The 26,904-nt window shown below is 33.9% G+C and overlaps 1 protein-coding gene across 1 annotated transcript in view; it reads left to right on the forward strand.

The window, feature by feature from the left end:
* The window catches only part of SCEL (sciellin), a 112,238-nt gene that overhangs the window by 81,767 nt on the left and 3,567 nt on the right, over positions 1-26,904 (forward strand). Inside the window, exons 21-29 of the mRNA XM_025048192.1 lie at positions 312-362; positions 1,314-1,376; positions 4,925-4,984; positions 5,130-5,189; positions 5,330-5,386; positions 19,662-19,754; positions 20,478-20,549; positions 22,534-22,608; positions 25,807-25,915. Of these exons, the coding sequence (XP_024903960.1) occupies positions 312-362; positions 1,314-1,376; positions 4,925-4,984; positions 5,130-5,189; positions 5,330-5,386; positions 19,662-19,754; positions 20,478-20,549; positions 22,534-22,608; positions 25,807-25,915 (640 nt within the window). The remainder of the gene's footprint in view (positions 1-311; positions 363-1,313; positions 1,377-4,924; positions 4,985-5,129; positions 5,190-5,329; positions 5,387-19,661; positions 19,755-20,477; positions 20,550-22,533; positions 22,609-25,806; positions 25,916-26,904) is intronic.

Genomic DNA, 26,904 nt, shown 5'->3' on the forward strand with positions numbered 1-26,904 from the left:
ATAAAATATTCTAATTCTACTGCAAAATGTAATATGGAAAATAAGAAGTTTATGAGTAACTTAAATTTGAAGTTATCTTGAAAGAAATAAGAATAAAATGGAAATGAATTTTCATATATACATAGTTATGTAAGAAATGAATTGATAGTAGCAATCTATATTTCCATGGGCTAAAAAGAGAATTCAAGTAGTGATGAAGTTTTAAATTAGCAACAATCATTTAATTAAATAGCAAGGTCGAAAAAAGTATACAAGTTATTATTGATTTTAGTTGATTTGACCAGCTACTGAAACTTACAACATTGTTTCAGGAACCAAGACTTGAACAATCTTATCAAAGTAACCCCTTCAGCAAACAAAAGGTAAGCTTATTAAGATAATTCAAGACTCCTGAGCAAGTCTCCAATTTATGCCAAAAAATAAGATTAATTATTTGGCTAAAGATATTTTGAAAGAGGATATGAAAAAAAAAAAAAGGGAACGAGTTGATTTTCTGTGTAGTAACCCTGTATTGGTTATTTTTATTATTGCTTCCATTTATTTCATTATAATATTGTTTAGAATGATCATATTGAGGCTACGTCTGTATAATTGCTACTTGAGGAATTCAATACAATAGTATAATAACTAGTTATTACTGTAATTTTATAGTTAATAAATTATGCTTATAAAACTAAATAAACCAAAGAATATTGGCATTTTACTCCTTCACAAAAATTAAAAGATTAATTTTAAAATGAGTGCTAAGAAAATTGATGACATAACATTCTTATTCTTGATTAGAATATTTTTGTGTGACATTGAATTTGCTTCTGTCTTCTTGAAAAGTTATGACCCATTTTACCCTGGAACGAAGGTTAAGAAAAGAATGCAAAGTAACTCCAAACTACCTCTCAATTCTTGTGAAGATATTATTAGTGAAAAGCACTGTGCACATGTGAGAAACCATTGTGAACATAGAGAGATGAAGGTATTAGCAGGAAACATGGGATATGAGATCTAGTTGCCATGGTTTCAATTCTGATTCATCCTCAGTCACTTCTTAGGTACCTGGCCCAAAGGAGTGTCTTAACTTCTCTGACATTCAGTTTCTTTTTTAATAAAGGGGGGATGGTAACATATACTTTACTAGTTTGTTTTGAGGATTTAAAAAAAGATAACTAATGTATATAAAGCAGAAACTCAATAAATTTATCATTTTTTATCTAGAATTCCATTGAATGATTCACAAATGTCAAAAGTGAAAATGCCAGCCATAAAATTTGCTGACTTCTAACTGAATTTGACCTTTTTTGTTTGTTTGTTCGTTTTAGCAATGAACAAGGTCTTGACGAACTTATTAATGTAAGCCCCAAAGCTGTCAAAAACATGGCTGGGTAAGAGAAAGATGTTTTTGATTCATTTGACTTACACTCATTCTATTTACAAATTGAATATAAGACTTAAAAAAATCATCACAATTTTTTATGTCCCTGGAAACTTAAATATCTAACCATTTGTTAAAAGCAAGAAAGGAAGGCGGTTGAAAAAAATATGGTGGCGGCTCTACTTCTTTCAGCATCAAGTAAAGCAACTGAAGGAAGTGACTGGGGGGGAACATAGCTAGTCTGTGTGCTGTTTACGTAGCTGTTTATGTCTCTGGAATTGATTGAAATTTATTGATAATAATTTTTAAAAGACCTAGATACTTCATTAGACTCATCACCAGCAAATATCATTCACCTTGTTTGTGAATTGTATTTTCTGGTTCTTCGTGAAAATTTTATGAGGTTCACTGTTTTTTAAATGGTGTGCTGCTCCCAGAAAAGTTATGGACCTAAAATTGGTGATTTTTTAAGTAGTATCTGTAAGATGATGAAATTCACTTTTTGTTTCTGGTTATATGAAGATTTTTATGTCATTATACACTGCATATATATATGGTATATGTATGATATCTAAAGAATGTTTTCATGATTTTTCTTCTTGAATTTAGTTGGTACATATAAAAATTGCAACATTTTAGAGGTGGAACCTCAGAGAATTCATAGCCCAGTTAAGTCTGAACAATTTTGAAAACCTGTTTCAGTTGAACCTATTCAATTTACAGAAGAGGAAATCACGACTCAAAGTTTAGGTGATTTGATCAGGGTCACAGAGAAAACTAGTGGAAGAATGATAGTAGTTCTGTGCTCTGTAAGGCAGTGAATAATTATTGAGCACCTACTGGGTTTGAAGCTTAAAACTAGGTATCATTAGTTGCACACTATATAATTATATAGGCCATAGGCACCAAAAAGAGAATTCAGTAGACATACTCAATCTTATTAACAGCAGGCAATTATCATAGATTAAAGCTAATTATGTACCAGGGACACAGAGATTTTATTCCAAGACAATAATAGGTTGTCAATTTAATATATTACATTTTGGAACACTCATGTATTGCTTGCTGAATATAGAATGCATTCTCAGTGCATTGCATTTAAAAAGAAAAAGAGGCATTGAATAGCTAATTTAATAAACAGGCAGAAAATTTCATAATCATAGATTCCTAGGAGTAGAAGACAGTGGAAATAAGCAGAGTCTTAGAGATGATTTAGTCCAGTCTCCTCATTTTTCAGATGAGAATACTGAGGCCAGAGTCAAAAATCTCTTAGTCTTCTGTGAGTAATTCTAACTTCAAGCCAACAACTGTTCTTTAAACTATAGCACACAGATTTTGATCTTAAAATAAATGCAAGTTAATTGAGCATCTCAGGAAATAGTAGAGGCCATAAAGCTAGGATCGTTGTTCTTTCTATGTATGGGACAGCCCGGAGGCATCCTTTACTGCTTTTCAGTGTCACTTGAATGATTACTTCATAGTTGACAATTGCACAAATGTGCAAATGACTGCAAAGCATTTACTGCTTTTAAACTATAAATAATACCTAAATATTCTGATGTGTCTCTTTACTATATCCTTAAAGCAAAATAAATGAAAGCAGTAATGGGTAGAAAAAATATTACATTTTTTCTGGATAAATTTTAGATATAAAATTCCTGTGTTTGCGGGGATCCAGGGCCTAAAAAAAAGTCTATAAATCTGTTGTTTCTAATTCATCGAGATAAATTGCATGATGCTCACAATCAAGGCAATTTAGAACTGTTACTAAGAATTCAAAAGTGAATTTCATCATCTTATAGTTACTACTTAAACATCATTAACACACAGTATTGTCTTTTTAGGAGTAGTTAGAGAACACAGCATACATTTTTGTTTTCTAGGTTAGTGTTTTTCAAACTGTGAGTTGCAACCCATTAAAGGGTCTTGTAATTAATATAATGAGTGGCAATCAGTATTTTTCCCCAATTAAATAAAATGAATTAAATAGAGTAGAAAATATGAGTTCTTATGCAGCAAGGGTATTATTTGATGAAATTTATGTTTTATTATGCATGTCTGTATCTATCTGAAAAGAGAGTATTGGGCTGTAATGTAAAATATATTTCTTAATGGGATTTATGAAACAATTTAAATGTGACTGTTTTAGGTTGTTGGATAAATCAAATTTTCAATGTGAAAATGGAAGAACAGTGAAAATGGAAGGTCTCATGTTTGTGATTAATTTTATTTATTGAAAGGTTGTGGCTTATGAATATATTATCTCCTCTACACAATTTTAGTCTTTGTATTCTTTCTTCTAATATAGTACGTAAATCTAATTTTAAAGATTGTTGTCTTTCAGGCACAGTTTAGCTCATGACAGATTATGCAATCAATATATGAAAGGACATTATATTTTGGATAGTTTTTATGTGTTAACCATTCCTTAAATAACTTTCATAGGTATCAATTGATTATCTTTATTCGAGAATATTATTATTGAAGATAATTCAAAACTGAAAATTTGGTTAAGGGCTTTCTGTCTACCACAGAGATCTGAGAATGATTATGAAGAGATCAAAGCAAGTGAATCCATGAGCTGGGAAGTGCATCCTCTGAAATTGTTTAGGACTGGGGGAGAGAACCACAGACCTTTCTCACACTTTTTTGATAATTAACCTCTAAATAGCTCCCCTTCAGTTTCTAACCTCGCATCATTATTGTTGATGAGTAGAATGTATTTTATTTTTATATGATGCAAAAGGGTCATTGGGTGAAAAGAGATACAGGCAGGTTGCTGTCTAAGATGGTAGAAAGCAGATGTTTTCAGTCCTGTGATTTCTTGCCATGGCAGGCTATTGTGTTTCTCTGAATACATATTAAGAAGGGGTTTAGAGGGACAATTGGAAAAAATTACAACTGTCTAACCCTTGAAACGAGGTATATACTGAGGCAGTAAATGACAGCAAACCACGTGGGAGGAAATATTGTTCTGCGACTGGGAAAAGAAACTGGTGGGACTTCAAGTAGGAATTAGACAGTTTTCAGAGTATGTAACTAATTTGACCATGAACAGCTGATTTAATTTGGCTTTTTAATCATCATAAAGGAAAGAAAACTCAATTTCAATGGGTCGCTGAAACTCTCTTTGAAACCTTATGTTAAGTGTAATCCCAATTTTAGAGTTTATTAGTTTTAAAAATATATACATTTAGTTGCTGAATATGATTTTTTAAATAATGAGGATGTTAGAATCTGTTTGTCTCTCCACAATGTGAAAACATTCCAGATTGAAAAGATGTTAATCACCAGATGGATGCAGTGAACACTTAGCCAGTATGCCCTGGTAGATATACTCTGGCAAGAAAGTGAGTGAAATCAGAATAATTTTTCTTCTGATCCAGCATAATTCATTCTCCCCTGGATTGGTTAGGAAATGTATTTCAAGGCTGTTCAAAGCCATACCAATACATCTCAAACTAAATAAGATAACAAATCCTTTTTTTCTATTTCCAACCAACTTAAACTCTTACTGTTTCTAACCTAGCTGCTTTTATTTTTTTTTTCCACTTAAAGGAATCAAGATATTGATAAGCTCATCAAAGTGAATCCTGAAGCTCTCACCAACAACCAAAGGTAATAGGACTATAATAATTTTTGTGCTTTAGTCAGGAAGAATATTTTGTTTTATCATTATTTTAAGCAAATTTATAACCTTAATGATCTTATCAAAAGAACTCTATAATTAATCAGCAATCTTTTCTCATTTTTCTGTTTCAAGAAACCAGGATCTCGATAACTTCATCAAAGTGAATCCCGCAGCAATCAGAAACAATCAGAGGTAATCATATAAAAGCTGTCATTTTACGTTTTCATCTGTCTGTTGTCTCTGGGTAGAGTAGATTTATAATGTTGCTTTATTGAACTAGCACAACAAAAAAACCTATCACTAATCTGAATTTATTTTTCTCTTTTAAATAGCCAAGACTTGGACAATCTTATTAAAGTGAAACCTTCAGCTCTCAGAAATACAGAGAGGTAAGTGACTTTGCCTATTTTAACATGTTCTCGAAATTCTTCGTTAGGTTTTTTTTTTTCTTTTTCTTCCTTTCTTTTCTTTTCTTTTCTTTTCTTTTCTTTTCTTTTCTTTTCTTTTCTTTTCTTTTCTTTTCTTTTCTTTTCTTTTCAAGGGAGGATGAAAAACAGTGACAGTGGGGTGACTATAGGATTTCCTGCCTTCCTGCCTGCCTTCCTGCCTTCCTGCCTTCCTGCCTGCCTGCCTGCCTGCCTTCCTTCCTCCCTCCCTCCCTCCAATCTCTCTCTCTCTCTCAGTCTTTTCAAGGAAACATGTTGCACTCTTCTGGAATCAACTGCAAAATTTTAGACTCAGTTCTGTATTTCTTATTTGCACTAAGACAACTTAGTGTTGTTGTCTATAGGAAATAGAGTATCAGGACTGAAATGAAACATGATTGAAATTCAATAAGAAAAAAAATATTATGGAGAAGTTGAACCAAACTGGTGGTTTACAGAGATACTTATAGAGAATTGGAAAGGATATTCAGGGTCTTCAAAATTACAGACCCACAGCTAGTATGGGCTCACAAAATATTAAGGCAGATTTTAACTTTGAATTTCCATTTTGAATTCTGCAAATATCTTATAATCTACTATCTTTATGTCATATCATTCACCTAAAGTGTTTTATTAATAGAGAATAAATAATGCACCAGAGCGCACTGCATTAGAAGTCAAAATTGTTCTGCTGACCTGAAATTTTATCATAATAAATATGTAGCTGGGAATCATAGTCTCAATATTCTGAGGTGAAAAATTGACATAGGAAACATGGTCTGAACCTACAGGGAGAAGGAGGACAGTGTGTTACACTCATCGGCCTAGCTCTTATGTCTCCTAGTTTCTATTTTACATTAGTGCTTTTTCTATGTGCATGTTTTTATCATGATGTTTGGGTCTCTGAAGCAGGAAGTACAAAGGTGGTCGAAAAGCCCTTATTACTTAGAGAGTAGCATTTGTTGAGCACCTATGGTGCGACTGGCAACTTATAGAAATTTAGTCCTCACTACAACCCTATGAGAAATATATTCATATACCCTACATTATAAAAGAGGAAACTATAGCTCAAAGATATAAAATGACCTTATCAAGAAAGAAAACATATCCTGGATCTAAGCGTAAGTCCTTCTGATATCACTACCTAGAAGAAAAAAAATCTGACTGAAACAACCCTGATTCTCTTCTTTCCATTCTTTATCTCCTTACAGTCCCTTCCCTTCTAATTCCTCTCCCACCCCCGCAGTTAAAAGACTACAATGAGATACATTTATTCTAGAAAATTATTGTTAAAATGAGAGGGAGGAGAGAAAGTACTTATCTCATAGAGGTTTTCTAATAGTTGAAATAACAGCAGACTTTTGGTGTCGACCCAGCCACTGATAATCATGCAGATATATCTTTGTTAAGTAGAATCATTTCTTCATAGTGGTATTGGTTGGTGCAGATTTTCTTATTATTAACAGTTTTAGGAGGTTTCCGACCATGTTGGAAGTGATTAGATTTAATAACCACATGCAGAATAACTAACAGTGGCTACTGTAGCCAATTCGTCCGTCTGGACGATTCCGTATAACGAACTCTTACTCTCTCTCCCCTCCCCTCCTCCCTCCCTCCCTCTTTCCTTCTTCGAACTTCCTTCTCTTTCCCGACCTCTAGCAAATGTGCTAATATTGATGATGGTAACTTTCTCATAAAAGTTTGGCCTTTTGTTTATTAGAAGAGGTTAATTTTATAAAAAGATAGTTTTTATTTCAACAACTCCTAATAAAATATCTACAAAAAGAAGACATTCTCCTTATACAGGTAGTGTTACTATTAAAAATTTTAAAAATATTGGCCATCATGTCGTTTTCAGTCAGCAGCTTGGTCTCCAAATGTAACCTAAGTGCTGTCTGGTGATTCTTTAGTAGCTACACAGATTCGATGGTAATCAGCTTGGATGTTGAAGAAAAAAACCAAAAAACAAAAAACCAGCAACTAAGCCACTTATTTGAAAAAATAGTGACTTTATTCAATTGGTTCCACTACCTATATCTATAAAATAGCTATGCTTCCATTTGATTTTAGTAGATAAAGAGTTGGGGCATTTTAAAGTGCCTCCCAGTGGGAATAACAGCCATCAGGCACTTTTACATCCAATTCAATGTGACATGAACACTGATTATTTAATAGTGTAACAGCAGTGAATCAGAGTTCTTTTTACATGACTTTGCTGACATTTCCAGCAGCTGTATATTCAATTCACAGTTAGGGGCGGAATAAACTTCAGTCATTGATCAGAATGTAAGTAGGTGTCCCTGAGCTCCCTCCAGGAACACAACAACCTGAACAAACGCAGATGTGCACAGAATTTTCATTTGTTCAGAGAGAAACTGCATGGCTTTTAGTTTTAGAATTAAGAGATGTTAAAGAGAGATTCAATTATTTGTGGCCTATAAACTGCTGCTCCCAAATGAATATTGAAAAGTATCTAGTGATATTTACTTAGGCCTTTAGAGTTAGAAAAAGCACCCTTTATCTGAAATAGTAAAAAATGTTCTGAACTATTTGTGGTATTATACGTCCATCTTTTTAAGGGTTTCTTATTTACTAAGACATACTGCAAAGATTTTGTATTCCAACAAGAGAAGAGTTCCTTCTTATTTTTCTATTACATAGTTCTCATATTTCTACTCAAAACATAAAGCGGGAGGTGGGGAGTGGGCAACATTGACTCTTTCCAATGCTTCGTTCCCATAATCCATAGATCACCTTGGATGCTTCTCCTAATTATTTCAGGAACATAGGTACTTCATCACCCCCTGAACTACTATAGTCTAGATTACAGTTCAGTCTCCTAAGTGATCCCTCTGCTGCTCGTTGTACCTTCTGCCCTTCAATCCATCTGCCACACTATAGAGTGATATTTCTAAAACAAATATGATCATGTCATTTTTCTGATTAATTCCTGCAGCGGCTTCCCATTTCCATTGGGTAATGGCCGTACTCCTTTACCCGGTTCCTGAAGCCCACCCCATCCTGCCTCCCTCAGGCCTTCTCACCGCATTCTCTATTACGTTCCTTTCACGAGCAAAGCTCACCCAAACACCCTGACTTGCGCACACTCCTCATTCCTTCTTCATCCCTATTAAGTGATTAACTTCTACATATCCTTCAGGTCTCAGCTTAGGCATCACTCTCTCAGGCTCTAGAAAACCCCATATGCCCCCTCACCCCCACCACATCTGCAACCGGTCCTTCCAGATGTTCTCAAGGTCTCTATCCTTTCTGTCCCATAGCTTTTGTCTCTTAGAGGAAATTATTATTTAATCATCTTTCTTAAATTATAGGATTTTTAATAGTAAGATTGAATCTGTCTTGTTCGTTTCTTTATCCACAGTGCATATCGCAATGTGTGGCACATATTAGGTTCTTAATAAATATTCTGCGAATTAAAGGCTAAATCTCAAACTAATCAAGGCTTTATAATCACCCACTTAGATAAAGCCTATTGCTTTCCAGCTCTAACATTCTGAGCCCTCATAAGTGAAACCAGACTGAAGAAATCTGCTATCTTCTAAATGGTCTCCTTTAGCCAATGACTATCTCTTGCTTGTGACATAATCTCAATGAACCATGGGGAATTAGAGCCACTAAAATCTTGGTTACATCTTATATTTAAAATACCTAAATGGCTCAATTTCTTTATGGACCTGTTAATTTATTTAAGATATAATCTTTAAGACTCCTTCGTTGAAAATGATTATAAGAATATGTAAAGCTGGGCCTATTTTGTAATGTCAATAGAGCTGAAGAACTATACCAGTTATCTCACTGAATTCTGTATTCCTTTCAGAGAGACAAATATTCCTTTTGAACTAAAACTTGATGCCTAAGATATAGTTCTTGGCAGAAAAGAAGTACCATAGTAAAATTTTTATATGAAGGCTCTTAATTTTGCAAATGTGTTTGATACTTTACAAAAGTAATTTAAGTAAGCTGTAGAGAGAGAAACATATTGTGGCTTTTAATAAATACCTCCCACACCCTCAGAAGAGCAGTTGAGAGTGAGCCGATAACTTTCTCTCATAAAGAGCTTATCCTAGGAAAACTTGTATAATAGACAATAACTAAAGGGGGTCAGATAGATGGTGACAAAAGTAGATTAGACCTTGAGTGGTGAGCATACAATGCAATATACAGATGATGAATTATAGAATTGTACACTTGAAACATATAATGTTATTAACTAATGTCACCTCAATAAATTTAATAAAAAAAGAGATGCTAATACCTTGGTCCCTAGAATCTCCATTTTTTCCTCTTCATCTGCTCTGTAAGGGAGTGTTACATACCTTAATTGGGACAGTGGAAAATAAATTACATTATAACATAAATAAATGCTTATATTCAAAATTTGTGCTATGACTCTACAAAACAACTCATATTTTCTCCAAAACATTTTGAAATCCACATAAAGAAAGCGTTTTATTTGCTATGGTTAACTTTTTAAAAGCATTTATCCACAGAGAACTGGTGATTTTTCTTGGAGTTAATTCCAGCTGTTCATAAAACGATTGAATTATAAGGTCTTCCTTCCACTGCAACTGTCACAAAAAGGGTTTGAAATGAAGACTTTGCATGACCCTGAAGTGTTTGGCTGGGCTTCTATAAAAAACTTTTTTTCACACTTTGACTCACAGCTCTTCATCTTCTACCGCAGTGTAAAAGACGATGTAATAAATGTGGTCTTAATTAAAGAATGAAATTTATTTTTACATCGTCAGCCTAGGAAGTTTATGAGCAATCTGAACTTCTCTTTTATTAGATCTTCAGATCTAGCTGATGACATCAGTCAGAGTGAATAACCAAAGCAAATACACCTTTTTTACTTTTCATAATTTGGAACTTTTTATTTTGCTTTTTAAAAATCCATTTGTTTACTCAAGAGATATTTTAATCCTCTACCCTCAGCTAAGCACTGAGCTAAATGCTGAGAAAAAGTTCCAAGCATTGCGTGTAGATTGGAGTGGGGTTCTTTCTAAAATATTTCATGTTAAAAATAGAAATAATAGGATTTTAAAAATTAGACAATCAGATTCTAAAGTTCATATGAAAAAAATAAATAAGTGAGAATATTTCTGAAAAAGAAAAGTAATAGAGCCCTAACAGATATTATATACCTTCAATAATATAGTATAGTTACTAGGATATAAATAAAGAGAACAAAACAGAATGTTTACAAACAGACTCAAGTCTAAGAATTTAATATGCCATAAAGATGGTATCTCAAGTTAGTGCACAAAAGATGAACTACTCAATAAATGATGTTGGGACAATTGGGTAACCATCTGGGGAAATCAAGGTTGTTAACACCTGTTAAAAAACAAAATCAGACCAGTAAATTTGAAGATCTAATTGGTTTTAATTAAATAATTCATGAATTGGACAGCATCCCATCTAGCAACTAGAGGACGCTCTATTATTTTGCTTTAAAGGTTAGTATAGATTATTCAGAATAAAATCTTATAATCTACTCTATCAAACTTGATATGTGATACTGTTTAAAAAAACAACAAAAATTCTATAAAATCACTGATAATGTAGTTTATTTACTGATTCAGTTATACCATTTTGGGAGTGTGCTTCTTTGAAGGCATGAATGCATAGGTTCCAATTTTGAGTTATCTACTTGTAGTTGTTACATTTGTTAAGACTATAGTTTCTCCTCTTTCCTCAGGTTTAAACCCATTTCTGCTTTCCCTCACAACAGCTAGGGTCCAAAAAGACTTGGGTCCTGGAGAGGGGAGGGTGGGAGCATAGAGGTAGAGTTGGGGAAAGGTATAGGCAGAGCAAAGATTCACTGTCTGCAGCAGCCGGAAGTGACAGTGCCAGAGGAAGTGAGGATGTCCAGCATTAGGCTGAGAAACTAGTCATGTCGTGAGGGCAGAAGCAGATCTGTATTAGTTTGCTAGGGCTGCCATAACAAGTACCACAGACTGTGTGGCTTAAAAGCTTAAAACGGAAATGTATTTTCTCATAGTTTTGGAGGATAGAAGTCCAAGATTAAGATGTCAGTAGGGTTGGTTCCTCCTGAAGGCCAAGAGGAAAGAATCTATTCTAGGCCTCTCTCCTCGGCTTATAGAAGACTGTCTTCACTCTATGTCTTTACACTGTCTTCCATCTCTGTGTGTCTAACTCTAAATCTCTCTTCTTATAAGGCTACCAGTCATATTGGATTAGATTCCATCCTAATACCTCATTTGAACTTGATTATCTCTGTAGAGACCCTATCTCCAAATAATGTCACATTCTGACACACTGATATTAGGACTTCAACATATGAATGTAGTGGTGGGTGGGGGCACAATTCAACTTATAACAGCATCCCAAAATAAGGAAACAAATCCAGCATTGGGAGCTATATAAAAAAGGAAAGAAATATGTGCAATTATGGGTGAAGTAGGCAGGTTCAGGGTGATTGGCACAAATGGAGGCGAAATGTCCATCACTGGCTTTACTGATCTTTTTCTACATGGGCGTGGCACACACCATGTACCTGAATGTGGACAGAACTGACTGCCTTAAAGATTCAGAGTCTAATAACTTTCCCTTGGGGACCCTTTAATGTCTTTTCTCACATCTAGGCAAGGTAGTAATAGATTTCCCCAGAGAAGGAGAAAAAGGATTTAAATTAATATAATTTAATTTCTACAAGTACTTTTGGAACAGCTATTATGTGCAAAGCCATGTTAGGCCTTGGTAATATGACTCTGCTCTCAAGTCGTAATGAAAACCATCAACTTCTTTTAAAAAAAAAAAAAATGGCACTCAGTTTATCCAAGGTTAGCAATGGAGGGAGAATCATTTCCTAGGACAAAATTCTAATTATCAAGAGTCACATTTCCTGGTGATCTTTCACTATTTACCACACCAACCATCTCTGTTTGGCATGAAATACCATGACGCTCCACTTAATTTTACTCCATTACTCTCCAAGTATTTGGTAAAGTATTATATAAAAATATTAAGGGAAAATCACTTAATCTAGGCTATTAAAATATTATGGTGGCCCTTGAGGCCAAGAAGGTGGCTCTAGTAAATAGTGAAGGACCATCAAGGGTTAGGCGAATGCAAAGCTTTCTGTCTCCATTTCCGAGTTTGAAGGATGTGGTCTAAGAGGATTCTTCACACAGTGCTAGCAGTTAGGCTGAGGAAGTCAGTTTTGAATTTTATATCATTAAGACTACAGAATCAAATGATTTGATACTTCTGAGTAACTTTCGAAATCCTGTACTTTTTACATATATTAATTGGCATATTTTCTATTATAACTCTCACTACGAGGTAATTTAACTAAGTTTTACATTTTCAAAAATGTGCAGCTAATATTTTAAATGTGAGGTGTAAGTGTAGCTATGGAATGTTGCCTAATTTGCAGATTTGTAAACTATTGATGGTTTGTATGTTATATAGAAAAAGCATTAAATATTTTCCACATATAAGATAAATTTTTATAGTATTTTTCATCCTTATCCATATTAACATTTGGAGTGAGAGTCCATACACTGATCCTCCGTAGAATAACCTTATTTAAATCTACTGTTCAGGATCAGGAGAAAAGAGAGCTTTAAAAACTGAAATTAATTCTAACAATGTGAAAAGTTAGGGCAGAAAGAAAAATAAAAAGGTAGTTCCTCAAAATTTTGGAATTAATAGTAAAGTATTACACTGCTGTGTCACTACATTTCTATTAACTATTATTTATTTATGCTTATCCAGTTCACCTACAACTATAGTAATTATGTCCATAAATTCTATTTACATTAACTCATTTATCTCATTGTAACCTTATCAGATTAGATATTATTATCGTAGTTTACAAAAGTAATCTCGGAAAGGTTAACTAACTTGCCCAAGAAACAAGGTTTATGACAAAGGCTTTCCCAAACTCATTTAAAAAAAAACAACAAAAAAAAACAACCAAGAACTACCAGTGTAGTAGCAAATATGTACTATAAATAACTAATATATAAATAAAGATGACATTGTATCTCTTGAAAATGTGTTAAAGTTTAAGAATTTAATTGTCCCATTTATTTATGCACATTATGAATTGTTGATTCAGATTTTGGGTTGATTTCTCATATTTCTGTGATCCAAAAAGCTGGAAATTAGCCTCTAATTAAATAAATATCCAAGAATTGATTTTAGATGGACAGGTGGCTAGGCCCCAATTTTTGACTCTTTTACAAATTAGTTAATTGACCTTGGAAAATTCGCTTAGTCTTTCTGAGCCCCAGATGCTAGATCTGAGTGAGATAATCCATGTGGAAACAATTTGTGACACAAAGTTAGTACTCATGAATGTTAGCTGAATGTGGATATCAATCAGTTGTTTCTTTTCAGATCAGATTTCTAAAACTTTCCAAAAAATTAGTTCTTTATCGCTTTCTCGTAACATAACAGAAGCTCTTACACTTGAGTTGTACAGATCGATAGCTCAATGTCAGATTTTCAGTGTCCCATATCCGTATACAACAATGCCTTTGTCTAAGATTATGTACTGACTTTTGAAGTTTTTATTCTAATATTTGTTTATTTCCTAAAATAATATTGTAACTAAATTATGTGTGTATAACTAAATTATATGTGTATATATGTTATATATGTATATATGTATGTTATATGTGTGTGTGTGTGTGTGTGTGTGTGTGTGTGTGTGTGTACATTTTTTTTTTCTCTACAGAGACCAGGACCAGGAAAACTTAATTGAAATAAATTCTAATGTTCCTAAAAATAAGAATGGAAGGTATGGCTTATAATAATTTACTTTCATCTTATGAATTTCATTCATATGAGCCTGTGTAAATTACATAAACTTGAAAGAATTTTGAGGAGTTTATTATGGTATTTAAATATAAATATTATCTAAATACAAAAAACAATGTATAGGATACTTAATAGCTGATATAGAAAAAAATTAACAAAGTTCAAATTCTGTTAAAATTTCGGACTAAGGGCCTACTGTTCTATTGCTTAGTATAAAAGGCATCATGAAAATTTCTGCACTTGGGCTGTGAAGATTTATATTTACTTACTGTTGCTTGGTAGGCTTTTAGCAGTGCAGAAGGCACTCAGAATATCTTCCTTGGATACCTAGTGCTAAAAGAATACACAAATTCATCACAGCCACAAAATAGGACCTAATTTTGAAATTTCTTTACACCACAGAGCATAATGGCTTTAAAACTATTGTACCTTGGTTGTGTTTACAGGAAGATTAGGATAGAAGCCATATTTTATTGTTGTTACAGACTGTTTAAATCAGGAAAGAATTAAAAATTCTTCCATGTTTAACAATCCTTCCCCCCATGTGTGGGGGGGACTCTAAAAACAATAGGGCCTTATTCTGTACCTTCCTAAGGTGCAGTTGCCTTTTCTATTTTTGTTTTGTTTTGTTTTTAATTAATGTAAAGGAATGATATTGTTGATATTTTGTGCAGAGAATGGAAAATCAGGAGAAGGGCTGGATTACTTTTTCTTTTTTCATAATTTGTATAAAAGTCTCTTGCATCTAACAGGTGGATAGTTTCTTTCTGTTTCCTTAATTCCCTAAATCATCTTCTGTCTTCTTTTGTTGTGATCTCAAACAAGCCTTTGATAAAACAAGAGGGAACAAATTTTCAATAGGATCTCTTTATCTTGGAAAAACATCCACTACTTTGGGAGTAGGACTGAGCTTACAATTAACCAATCAAATATTATTTGGAAATAATCAAGGTTAAAAAAAATGATTAAGTATAGTTAAGAAATTCTTCATTTAATATAATGGGAGGTGCTCCAGTTTCAGTGGAGCTTGCTCATGAAATGGGGTTTTATTGGAAGGATTAATGAGGAAAGAGAATTTCATCAAAATTCCAGAGCAGAAATGGTAGCATGGCCAGGCTTCTCAGAGGCCCAAACTGGAAGGTTGTTCATTCTTGACCAGAGGATATTCCATCAGGAAAACCTTGATAATAACCCTAATTTTTTGTCATTATTCTAACTCTGCTAAATTCTGAATGTTGGCTTCTGCGTACTCCTTCCAACTATTGGTTTCCTTATTTTCTGTTCTTTATCTGTTTGATAACCAAGAACTTTTGCTGCCTCCCAGTTTCCACTTCTTCGTAACTTTGGTTTACTCTAATGTTTCATGATATGTCTGGTCTCCTTTAGCAAGGCAATGTGGATGTGGTCATCTGCCTAGAAAGTGTAGAAATGGAAAACACCATGTTTGACTTCAAGCTGCACATACTCTCCTTTCCCTTTCTGCGATTTCATCTGTGCTTCCTGCCAGACATAATCGCACTATTATGTATACATTCACAAATGAACCCACTCTCTTCTGGGTGGGATGATGATCATTCCGTTATTACATCCAGAGATTATAACTCCCACCACTGTCTGTGGATCCCTGAGTTCTATTTCCAGGTGATATTCATTCTCCTTCAGTTCTATTGCAATCTCATACACAGGTATGATTTCTTGTGGTTCTGCTATTTATAGATTAAATGGTAAACGGAACCACTACCCAATCACCGACAGAACAACTGTAATAAAATTTTCACTTGGAAAAAAATGGGAAAAGAAGAAATCTCTGGTCTCAATTTTTATACCTATGTATTCAGGCTACAGAAAAAAAAAGTTTACTTAATTCTCAAAATGGTTAAATATTTAACAGAAATAAAACTGTGGATCAGAGAATAAGAGAATTGATCAGGTTAGTAAATTAGAAGGTAAGTAAATTTGAGAGATAGAATGAACCCAAATGTTCTGGCATCAGGTCATCTCTATTTTTTTACAGTAGAGTGATTCACTTCACATATTTAGAATTTGTAATTTTCACAAGGGCTCAAGACCTTGACAGTTTTGTAGAAGTAAACCCTAACATATATGATACAAAGTGGTAGGCTTTTAATGAGCTTTTGTTCTTTATGAAAAATTGATTTATAAAGTTTGCAGTGATATGGCTGTTTATTAGTTGAAATTGTTTTCTGCTCTTTAATCTGAGGTTGCTAAAGTTAAATTAATAAGACAATGAAAATCTAAATCCTGGCCAATCTGCTCAATTGAGACTTGATTCACATTATGAATATATTCACTTTGTATAGTAATTGGATGCCCAAGCAAATACATATTTTCTAAGTATATACAGAGTTGTGCAACCGCCACCACAGTCAATTTTAGAACATTTTCATCACGTCAAAAAGAAACCCCATATCCATTAGCAGTCATACTTCGGGTGGGGCAGCTACTAATGTACTTTCTGTCTCTATGAATTGCCTATTTTGGACATTTCATGCAATATGTGGTCCTTTGTGACTGGCCTCTTTTACTTAGCATAATATTTTAAAGATTCATCTATATTGTAGCTTGTATCAGTATTGCACTTCTTTTTATTGCCAGTAATATTCCATTGTATGGATATACAGCATTTTGTTCATATATTCATCAACTGATGGGCATTTGGGTTGTTTTTGCTATTGAATTATAATTCATTATTGTGAACAATGCTGCTGTGAACATTTGTATATAAGTTTTTCTATGGAGTATGCTTTCATTTCTTCTGGGTATAAATCTAGGAGTGGAATTGCTGGATTATATAGTAACTCTATGTTTAATCATTTGAGGAACTGCCAGACTATTTTCAAATCAGCTGTGCCATTCGATAGTCTTACTAGCAGTGTGTGAAGCTTCCAGATAGGTAAATTTTTCAGGTGAATTTCCACTGCAGAAAACATTTTCTCAAATGTAATTTCATTTGAATTCTGTAAGATACAATACAGTGTTTCAATTTATATTTTATAGAGTTGTTACTTAATTAAGAAACAAAACTATGACCATCAATTGGAACTTATAATTCAGCAATTCGTTTTGAAGAGGGATAACTTCTTAACAATAAAGCTGTCAAGTGACAAACATTTCCTTTTGTGAATATTATTCAAGGCATTTGAGAGGAATATTTTGGCAGAGTCCTCTATTGTACTGGTACCCAAATTTCAGTGTACATCAGAATCACCTCGTGGTCCAGGGACCACCTTTTAAAAACCAGTATTCATTTGGGTAATATGTTGGACTGCCCATCCTCTATGGTAGTGGTTCTCAACCTTGACTTGCATGTCAGAGTCACTGGAGAGGTTTAAAAGAATCCCAATGCCTAAGCTATACCTCAAACCAATTAAGTCAGAATATCTGGATGTGGGACCCAGCAGCATTTTGAATAGCACTACACGTTGTTTCATTTGTTGCTGAAATGTTGTCTAACTATTTCCATGGTTCTACATAACAAAAATTTATTGTTATCACTTATTAGCATCAGGATAGAATTACCTTTGTAAACTCTATCATCATCTCATGAAAAACAAAGAAAGACTTGGCAACTATCACAGACCTTAGGAGACTAAAGATGGTTGTGTGGAAGTGTTACCTTCATTTGAATTCTGGAAATGAGAAAGGACATCAATGTTTTACCAAATGTATCATGGTTATGGCAGATACTAGCATTAGGAGAAGCTGAGCGAAGGGTATTATGGGGATTCTCTGTACTGTCTGTGCAATTTTTCTATACATTTAAAATGATTGCAAAATAAGGGTTCTATTTTTTTAAAAATCTATCATCCTCCAAACCTAAGTGAGGAGCAAAATCCATTAAAGAGTTTGTCATTCTTCATTCCAAATACGTTTACTAACATTTGGTTTTTTTTTACAATTATAAAAGTTAAATCTTTCACGAAGGCATTGTCATTAATCTCATTATAAACTCAACTAAGAAATGCTACTTTTATTAGTCCATGTAGGCTGTCATAACAAAATACCACAGACTGGGTAGCTTACACAAAAGAAATTTATTTTCTCATAGTTATGGAGGCTGAAGTCCAAGATCAAGGTACTGACAGGGTTGGTTTCTGGTGAAGCCTCTCTCCTTGGCTTGCAGATGGCCTCACTGTCCTCACATGGCCTTTCCTCTGTGTATGCACAGAGAGAGAGAGATCTCTGGTGTCTCTTCCTTACCTTATAAGGACACCAGTCCTACAGGATTAAGGCTCCACCTTTATGACCTTGTTTAACCTTTATTATCTCTTTATAGGCCCTGTCTCCAAATCACACTGGGAGTTGGGGCTTCATCATAATTCAGTCCATAATAGTACTATCTATGAATGATTTCCCCCATTTTCAGATTTTACAAACTAGTGATATTTGATTTTACATTGCTGAGGATAATACAAACACATTTCAAACTCACTGGCAACCTTTGTCCTTTGAAGCTGTCTCTTTGTTAAAATTGAATTCTGTATTGTAAAATTTTTTGATTTGAATAATTTCTAAAAGTTCCTAGCTATGTTTATTATTCCTGGAATGACATATTTTAATAATTACATTTAAAAATCTTCTAATCATATTAATTCCACTGACTGTTTACCTAGTATCATTTTTAACTCTGCTATATGTTTTGTGAAGCATCTATTTTAAAACTAGAAGATGATTTTCCATACGCCAGAGATGATAATACGTGAACAAATCTTTTTCTCTTCCTGAAGAGCTATCTACAAATGGAAAGAACAGTCTGTTTAAGAATGATAAGGCATGATTAGGATCTAAACACTCCTCCTGGTTTCCATGTCTCTCCTATATTAGTTTACTAATATGGAGGAGAAAAAGGAGCTCAAGCTTTCACTATTCCTGCTTTAGAATTTTTCTCTGTTTCATAGGAAAAAGCAAATATGCCTATACTTTGTTAATCATAGTGACATGTTCAGATTAGCAGAAATCTAGGTCAAAGTTCTGCAATCTTCAAAGTATTGCTTTTCATTAAAAATAAAATAAAAACTGGAATTTCTCCAAGCAACCCATGGGTAATTTTCATTAAGTTGATAAACTCTCAGATATACTGCACATGAAAAGCTTTCTAAAATGGCACTGCTGCTGTGAAAATGTTACTGGAACCAATTTCAGATGATTTCTGCCTTTGATAAAAAGTATTCTATTATAGCATTAGATAATATGTCACATGCCTATAGATTATTCTTAAAGATATGACAGTAGTCTTTGTGAAGGAATAAAATAGTACATGTATTCTATTTGTGTATCTGTGCTGAAACCAGGCAAACATAAAGAGGTTCATGTTAACTGAACAGAATTTTAATTAAACAAGAGATTTCTAAGTGGTCTCGATTTTAAGTGCCAAATATTTCAAATATTTCCTTTGCTTTCTCAGGCTAGATGGCCAGGTCAATGGATCTACCGATGCTTTAAACAACAGGTCTGCTAGAACCACTGCATATTCTTATGAAGCCAGGAGGAATTTCAGGTACTACTGTGGGTCAATTATAAAACAAATTACAGAACTATTCTTCTCGTTTTTGTTTGTTTGTTTGTTTGTTTTAATCTCATATACAACTTGACCCTTCTTTTGAAATGCAGAAATTTCTAATTTTATCAGTGGCTAAACAGGCTTAAAGAATGGTGTTGAGTTAGCAATTTAGTCATTTGTAAATTATGGCAGGAAAGTGGAAAATGTGATTTTTTTTTTCCCCCTGAAAAGTCTACAATTTTTTTCTTTTAAAAAGCATGATTGTGAAGTCGGTGTGGACTTTATTCTTTATGTAGATTTTAAAGTTTCATTAAATCAGATGTTATCATGTTAGTTAATTAAAGTCCATTTTTGTTTGAGATTTGTGGGGAAAGTATGTTTGGAAATATGAATGAGTCATCAGGGAAACAGACACTAAAATATATTACACAAATATTCAAAATAATCTTCATGCTCTGAATCAGATTTACTGAGTAACTAGTTATCACAATAGTGTTCTAAAAGTAGATCAGGCCCGTGATGACTAAGAACAAAATGGGAGACATGAAGAAATTTTGCAGAAATGAATTAATACCACTTTAACATTTATATTTCAAAGGTTATAGTTTAGAAGGAATATATAAGCATTTTTTTTTTGCATTGGATCAGATAATAGCCTTGTTATTTTTATTATTCTTATAAATAAACTTTAAACATAAAGTAAAATGGTTTGTATTGCAGTTCCAATCCTGAAACCAAGTCTGCAGGACCAAATGATACTGTTGTATACACAAGGACATATGTGGAGAATAGGTACTGGAAATCTATCATCTATCTATCTATCTATCTATCTATCTATCTATCTATCTATCTATCTATCTTAATTAGTTTCAAGTATATAGTACATTGGTTAGACATCTATATAGTTCATAAAATGATCCCCCCAATTGCTCCCTCCCTCCCCTGGCCTTCTACATAGCCAACATATTAATGCTACCTGCATTCCCTAAATGTTTTGCTATTCTTATCTTACAATTTTGAAATTATATATGTTTAAGAAATGCTGTTATTTTAGAATATGCTTCCTTTTTTCAAATAAAAGATCGTTTAAGAGTACATTGAATTCTAAGTATATAATTCTTTATAATGTTTCCAATATCAAGTAGTTGTCAAATAATCATAAAAAGTCATTGGATGGACTAAATAACATTTTAATATAACACATGTATATGTAACAGGATAGACATTTGAAAGTTTTCACATATGTTTATGTGAGAATATGACTACATGTTTATAATAAGCTTTATAAAATCATGCAAATATTTCTATGCTAACTTGAAGTCACCCTTTAATTCACTGGTTCTATCTACTACTATTTACCTCTAATCTGAAATAAGGAATATAACTTTTGGTAAACATACTCTGGCCCAAATTACAGGAAACTGATGGCCTACAAAATCTGCTGGTTATGCAATAGGTGTTGAGAGAAATGTTAACTAAACTCAGGGATTAGCAGCCCACTCCATTTCCAAGGAATATAAAGACAAGGATTAGCCTAATCGTCGGGTAACATGATGATGGGGCTCCAGGAAATTCAGTAAATTCAGTGTCAGGTGAGCAACGATCCAAAAAAAAAAAAAGTTTCTCAAATCAATACATAATGTACCTTGTGAAATACAACCCTCGAATTTGATTTTTCCACTTAATCTAATTTTCCTTAAAATCTACACTGACTGCAGTATAGTATAGAGGCCCTAGAATCAAATTTGAGATTGAATCTTTATTATTTGCTGACTGATCATGTGGTTTTGGCAAAGCTACTTAACCTCTTCGAGTCTCAGTTTACTTATCAATAAAATGAGAGTAATGATATATGTATCATATATAAACGTGTAAATTCTTATTTAGCATTGTGGGTTATATGCTCCACAAAGTAGATTCTATTTCTAACAGCAGTCTGCCTACGGGCTGTAAGAGAGTTCTCATTAAAAAATCCCAAGTGAGGGCTGTGGAATTATCACTCACGGGATGAATCAATGGGAACATATTGCTTCCAGTCCTAATACACTCACAGGTAGCATATGTACTTGGGAAGCAATTATGAGCAGCCAGTTGGTTAGTGCATTACAGATTTCAGTTTTCCCCAGAAAGAGTGACATTTACAAATGGGAGCAATCTAAGAAATGGAACAAAGAGGACTTTTTAAAATTTTAAATTATACTTTTTCCTTTTTGCTTCCATGCTAAACTAATCTTTCTTAGATAATTTCAAGTAAAAATAATTTCTATAGCTTTTTATAAAAATTCAAGAGTCTCTATTTTTTTGCGTGCAAAATAGTATGTATGTATGTGTACTTTATGTGTTTCCTTTCTGTGAGACTACCTATAGCTTTCCTTCAGTAAATAAATGAGGAGGTGCAAGCATAAATTTCATTAACAAATGACATCTTTTCCTGATCACTCTTGTTCCTACTCTCCTTGCCCCATTCTCTAAATTTACTTCAGTAGATATGTCAGCCTATGTCAACTTGGGGTGGTTTGTGTATCAATATTTTTCAAGATTAAAAAAAAAGTTGTTAATAAAAGTAGTATCAATATTTTTCCAGATTAAAAAAAAAGTTGTTAAAATAAAAGTTGTTTACTGGCTTGTAAAATCACTAATAATAATAATAATAATAATGATAATAATAATAAGGCTGAATGAGGAGGTGTGTTTGCTTTCTCACCTGCATACAAGTATATACATCAATACTAGGCAAATAGCCCAGTTCTCACATGTCCATATATGTTGTTTCTAGTAAATCACCAAAGGATGAATATCAGGATAATGCCTCTCGAAAATACATACAAACTGTTTATTCAACTTCAGATAGGTGAGTATGTCTATATTTCTATACATAAATGTCTATATATACACATTTATATAGACATGATATATGTATTCTTGTATGTTGTACTTGGAAATGGTGCTCCTGATGGTGATTTTTATGTATGTGTATGAAGTACAGCAACCTCTGCATCCAGGAATTTGTTCCTTGGCTTCCTGGCTGTTTCCAATGCACTTTATCTGATAGAGTCTCCCGTGCCTTACGGCTGCCTCCTAGGCTGTCCCCTCTACGGTCACTGATTCTCAGGAGTCCCCTGCACAGCCACATTATTAGAGTCTCAGTTTCATTACATCACTAGCCTGTGCCCTCAGTCCTCCCTTCTGGAGATTTTCCCAAGCCAGCTCACCTTACAAACAGCTGCATGGATATGCTGCTATGACCCACTCTGGGCCCACGCTCAGTTCCCAGGAGGGCATTACAATGAGTATCAATTTTGTGCTGGTAAAATGACCCCAGGCTTTTGCTGTTGGTGATGATCTTTTACCATTTAATGTTCAGTGAGGCACATAGATGACTCTCATGGGAGTGTGGGCGGCAGATTTCCAGTGGAGGAAATGAAAATAAATAATTAGTATTTCAACCCAACCACTGGAAACCAGTCGTAATGCAAATGTCTGATACTCTACTGATGATGTTTCTCTATAGTAGGGGCTGGGAATAAGGCTCATTGAGGGCAAGATGTATTTTATTTTTATGTACAACCTCAGCTTGTAATGCAGTGCTTGTCACTTAACAGGAGATACTCAATAAATGTTTTCTGAAAAAAAAAAAAAACCCACTAATTTCCTATTTGCTAAGGGAAACCTCGATAGACCAGGCATCAAAATTATATCCCCTTTCTGTCACCATTACCAATGTTCTTCTGAGTTTCTGGCCTTTAAGTCATTGCTCTTTGAGGAGCAAAGTCAACTACACAAGCATTAGAAACAAAAGTAGTCTATGCAACCAAAAAAACAGAGTTAGGTTCTTTATAATGCTTTGAAAAGATCCTTAAATAACAGTATGATTTTAACAAGGATACCACCTATATCAGAGCTTTCCTGGGCTCATATTTTTATTGTTAACATAAGGAAGGAAAACATTCTTTATAAAAACATTGCTCTTAATATGAAGAATTTCAGTCTTGTTCCTCAAGTGGTCCTTGAAATTTTGCTTAGTCATCAGTGCAAAAGTCAATTCTTTGTTAAGACCAGTCGGTCAAGCAACTTCTGTTGATTATTGTGTGAAATGAGCCATGCCCTCACAGCTCTTGTCTAAATATATTAATTCCATTTAAGAAGCTTCCCACTTTACAGGATAAAGACGGATTCCTTTGCACATTATCTATGGGTCTTCAGAACCTGCTCCTGTTGAATACTGACCGATATTTGATCAGTCCAGACGCCCTCATTTGTGCAGCACTTTGGCACATCCTTCTTCCTCTCCTTGGAATCCCCCATCATGCCCTTCCCCACCTCACTCAGCTCACCGTGAGAGCTCCTTTATCTTCAAGCTGTAACTCACACGACAGTTTCTCTGACAAGCCCTTCCTGCCTTCACCCCAGGGATTAGTTGCTCCCTTGGCTATGCTCTCCTAACTTTTTCCATATATCTGTAATATGCTGTGATCATCAACTCACACACCTGGCTACCCTAGTAGAAAGAAAGCTTCTCATTGGAGGGAACTGTCTCACTCTTCTTTATATTCCCAGCTCCTAACTAAGGGCCTCTGGAATGGAAGAATGATAGGGAATGCCTGTTTTCTACTCTCAAAGTGCTTATATGGGACATTTAAGTTTGTGTGTGTGTGTGTGTGTGTGTGTGAATAATCCACAGGAAAATATTTGCCAGGAATATATAAGCAAGTAGCTATAGAATTAGATGAAAAGAGGAAATATATATATGGGTTAAGAAAACGTTAGTGAAATGACCGAATGTATAAAAGCATACAAGGTTATCTACTCCAATCCCTTTCCTCTCCCACCTCCTCTTCCCTTCTATTTTCCCTCCTCTCTGCTCCTAGTCCTGGGCTTGATAACAGGATCCCGGCTCCTGGGGCATGACTACTTCATTTCGACAAAGTGAGCCCAGTAGTCATTGTGGGCAGGCCCAAAGGTAGCATGGGAACTCTGGGGCCATGCTACCTTTATTTAAATCCTGTCTCTGCTGTCCACTGGCTGCATGACAGGTACTCTTCTGTGCCTCCGTTTCCTTTTCTGCAAAAAATGGTAAAAACAATAGTATATGCTTCTCAGAGATGTGAAGAATAAATGACTTTATATAAATCAAGTGCATGGAAAATGTACTGCATATATTAAGCATACTAACACTGTGTATTGGTTATTTTTGTTTCACTACCCCATTATGTACCAACTCTAGAAACTCTTACATGCCAACACCCTGAAACTAGTAAACTGCTCAAGGTGCTATTTAAGGCTGTCCTAAGACCTTCTAAAAGGAAAAGAATCACATCATGATTGGCTTTTCTTAAAACTCTGATTGTGACCCAAGTTCTTTTGGACTTGCCGATCATATCTACAGTTCATTTATTATTGAACATTATTTTTCCAAGATAAATAACAAAACTTGTTTCCAACAAATTTGTGTGTATGGGGGTGAGTTACATCATGTTAGAGAATGTAAGTTTTTTCATAAAAGGTAGCCCAGTATTCTGACTTTTACAAGGACACCAAAAGTAGAGTCATAGGAGAGTATTTGGTGACTCTTGAACCTAGAGTCTAGGGTCCTACAGACCCATCATTTTTGAATTTACCAACACACTCTGAATAGTTTTCTATTTTTGTCCTGTTAAATGTTTCGAGAGCTAAAATTTTATATTAATCTACAGTATAATTTTTCTATGATATATGTAAATTAATAATTCAAAGCCCTCTTTGAGCTTTAAAAGGTACTTATGACCTAGTTCAATCAGGAAACTGATTATCTTGGCTCTGCCAGATGCACTTTTGATTGCTAATGAATTAATAATTTGAGGTTTTCCTTTATGTTAATTCTTTGCTATCATTTTGAGGTAATAGAAAAATCAATTCCAACACTAAAATAAGTCCTAAACTTTCCTTGATTTTTACACAATTTCCTAGAGTATCAACAAAATTAACGTACCATTTTCCCATGACTTTATGGGGAACACCTCTGTCTTTTGCTTTAAGACAAATTTATTTTTAATTGCTTACCTCTCTATAGGTCTGTCATTGAAAGAGATATGTGCACTTACTGTCGAAAACCCTTGGGCACAGAAACTAAAATGATTTTAAATGAATTACAGATTTGCTGCCATTCCACTTGTTTCAAGGTAAGGATGTGTTTATTGTATTTAACTAAATATAAAATTAAATAATGACTGGAATAAAAAATATTTAATGAAATACATGAGATGAAAAGCTTTCAGAAACACTCTCATCCACATTAATAATGCACTACTTAAATATTTCTCAGAGTTCTGCAGCCTAACCTCAAAGGATTATAATTACTCTCTTGGCTTTAGGCTTAGAGTTGATTACTGACATATTTATTACTCTTACCCTAGAGATTTAAGTCTATAAAAAAGATAAACACTTATTCTCTTTGTAAAAGTTTTTGCAAATAAATCATACTTTACATAAAATATATAATGAAGTCCAAAAAGGAAAGGAAATCATTGAGAAGAAAGGTAGCAGCTCCTTATATTATGAAGTTAGGACTGATGGGCTTGACCATAGTTGAAATTCAGTCTGCTTTTGAGAGCACAATTAATTATAATTAATTGTGGCTTAGTATAATAACAATAAAGCTTAAATAATAGAATGCTTCACAGTTCATGTTCTCATATTTCATTGCTTTTAATTCTCACAATAATATTGGGTAGGTCAACATTACAGTTTTTGGTGTAACTGGATGAGCACTGAACTAGAAATCTAAGACCTGAGTTCAAGTTCTAACTTCATTACTAACTGTGGCTGTGTGACTTGTGGACAGTCACCTAAATTAGTTTGGCTACAGTTTCCTCATCTGTAAAGTAGGATAGCTGGCTAGAATAGTGATTCTCAACCATGGCTGTACATTATAATCACCTAGAGAAATTAGGAAAAAAATAGAATGTCTGGGACCCAATTAAATCAATAATCTCAGAGATGATTCCTGGGCATTGGAACTTTAAAAAACTCTTTCGATAGATCTAATGGGCAACCAGTTTGAGAATGACTTGCCTAAATCTATGTGTTCTTTCTATGCTGATATTCTATGGTTGATACAAATTATCTAGTTCAGTCAAATAAATATAATAATTTGATGACTAATTGCTTC

The sequence above is a fragment of the Pteropus alecto genome, unplaced genomic scaffold, assembly GCF_000325575.1.
Source record: "Pteropus alecto unplaced genomic scaffold, ASM32557v1 scaffold72, whole genome shotgun sequence".
Lineage (NCBI taxonomy): Eukaryota > Metazoa > Chordata > Mammalia > Chiroptera > Pteropodidae > Pteropus > Pteropus alecto.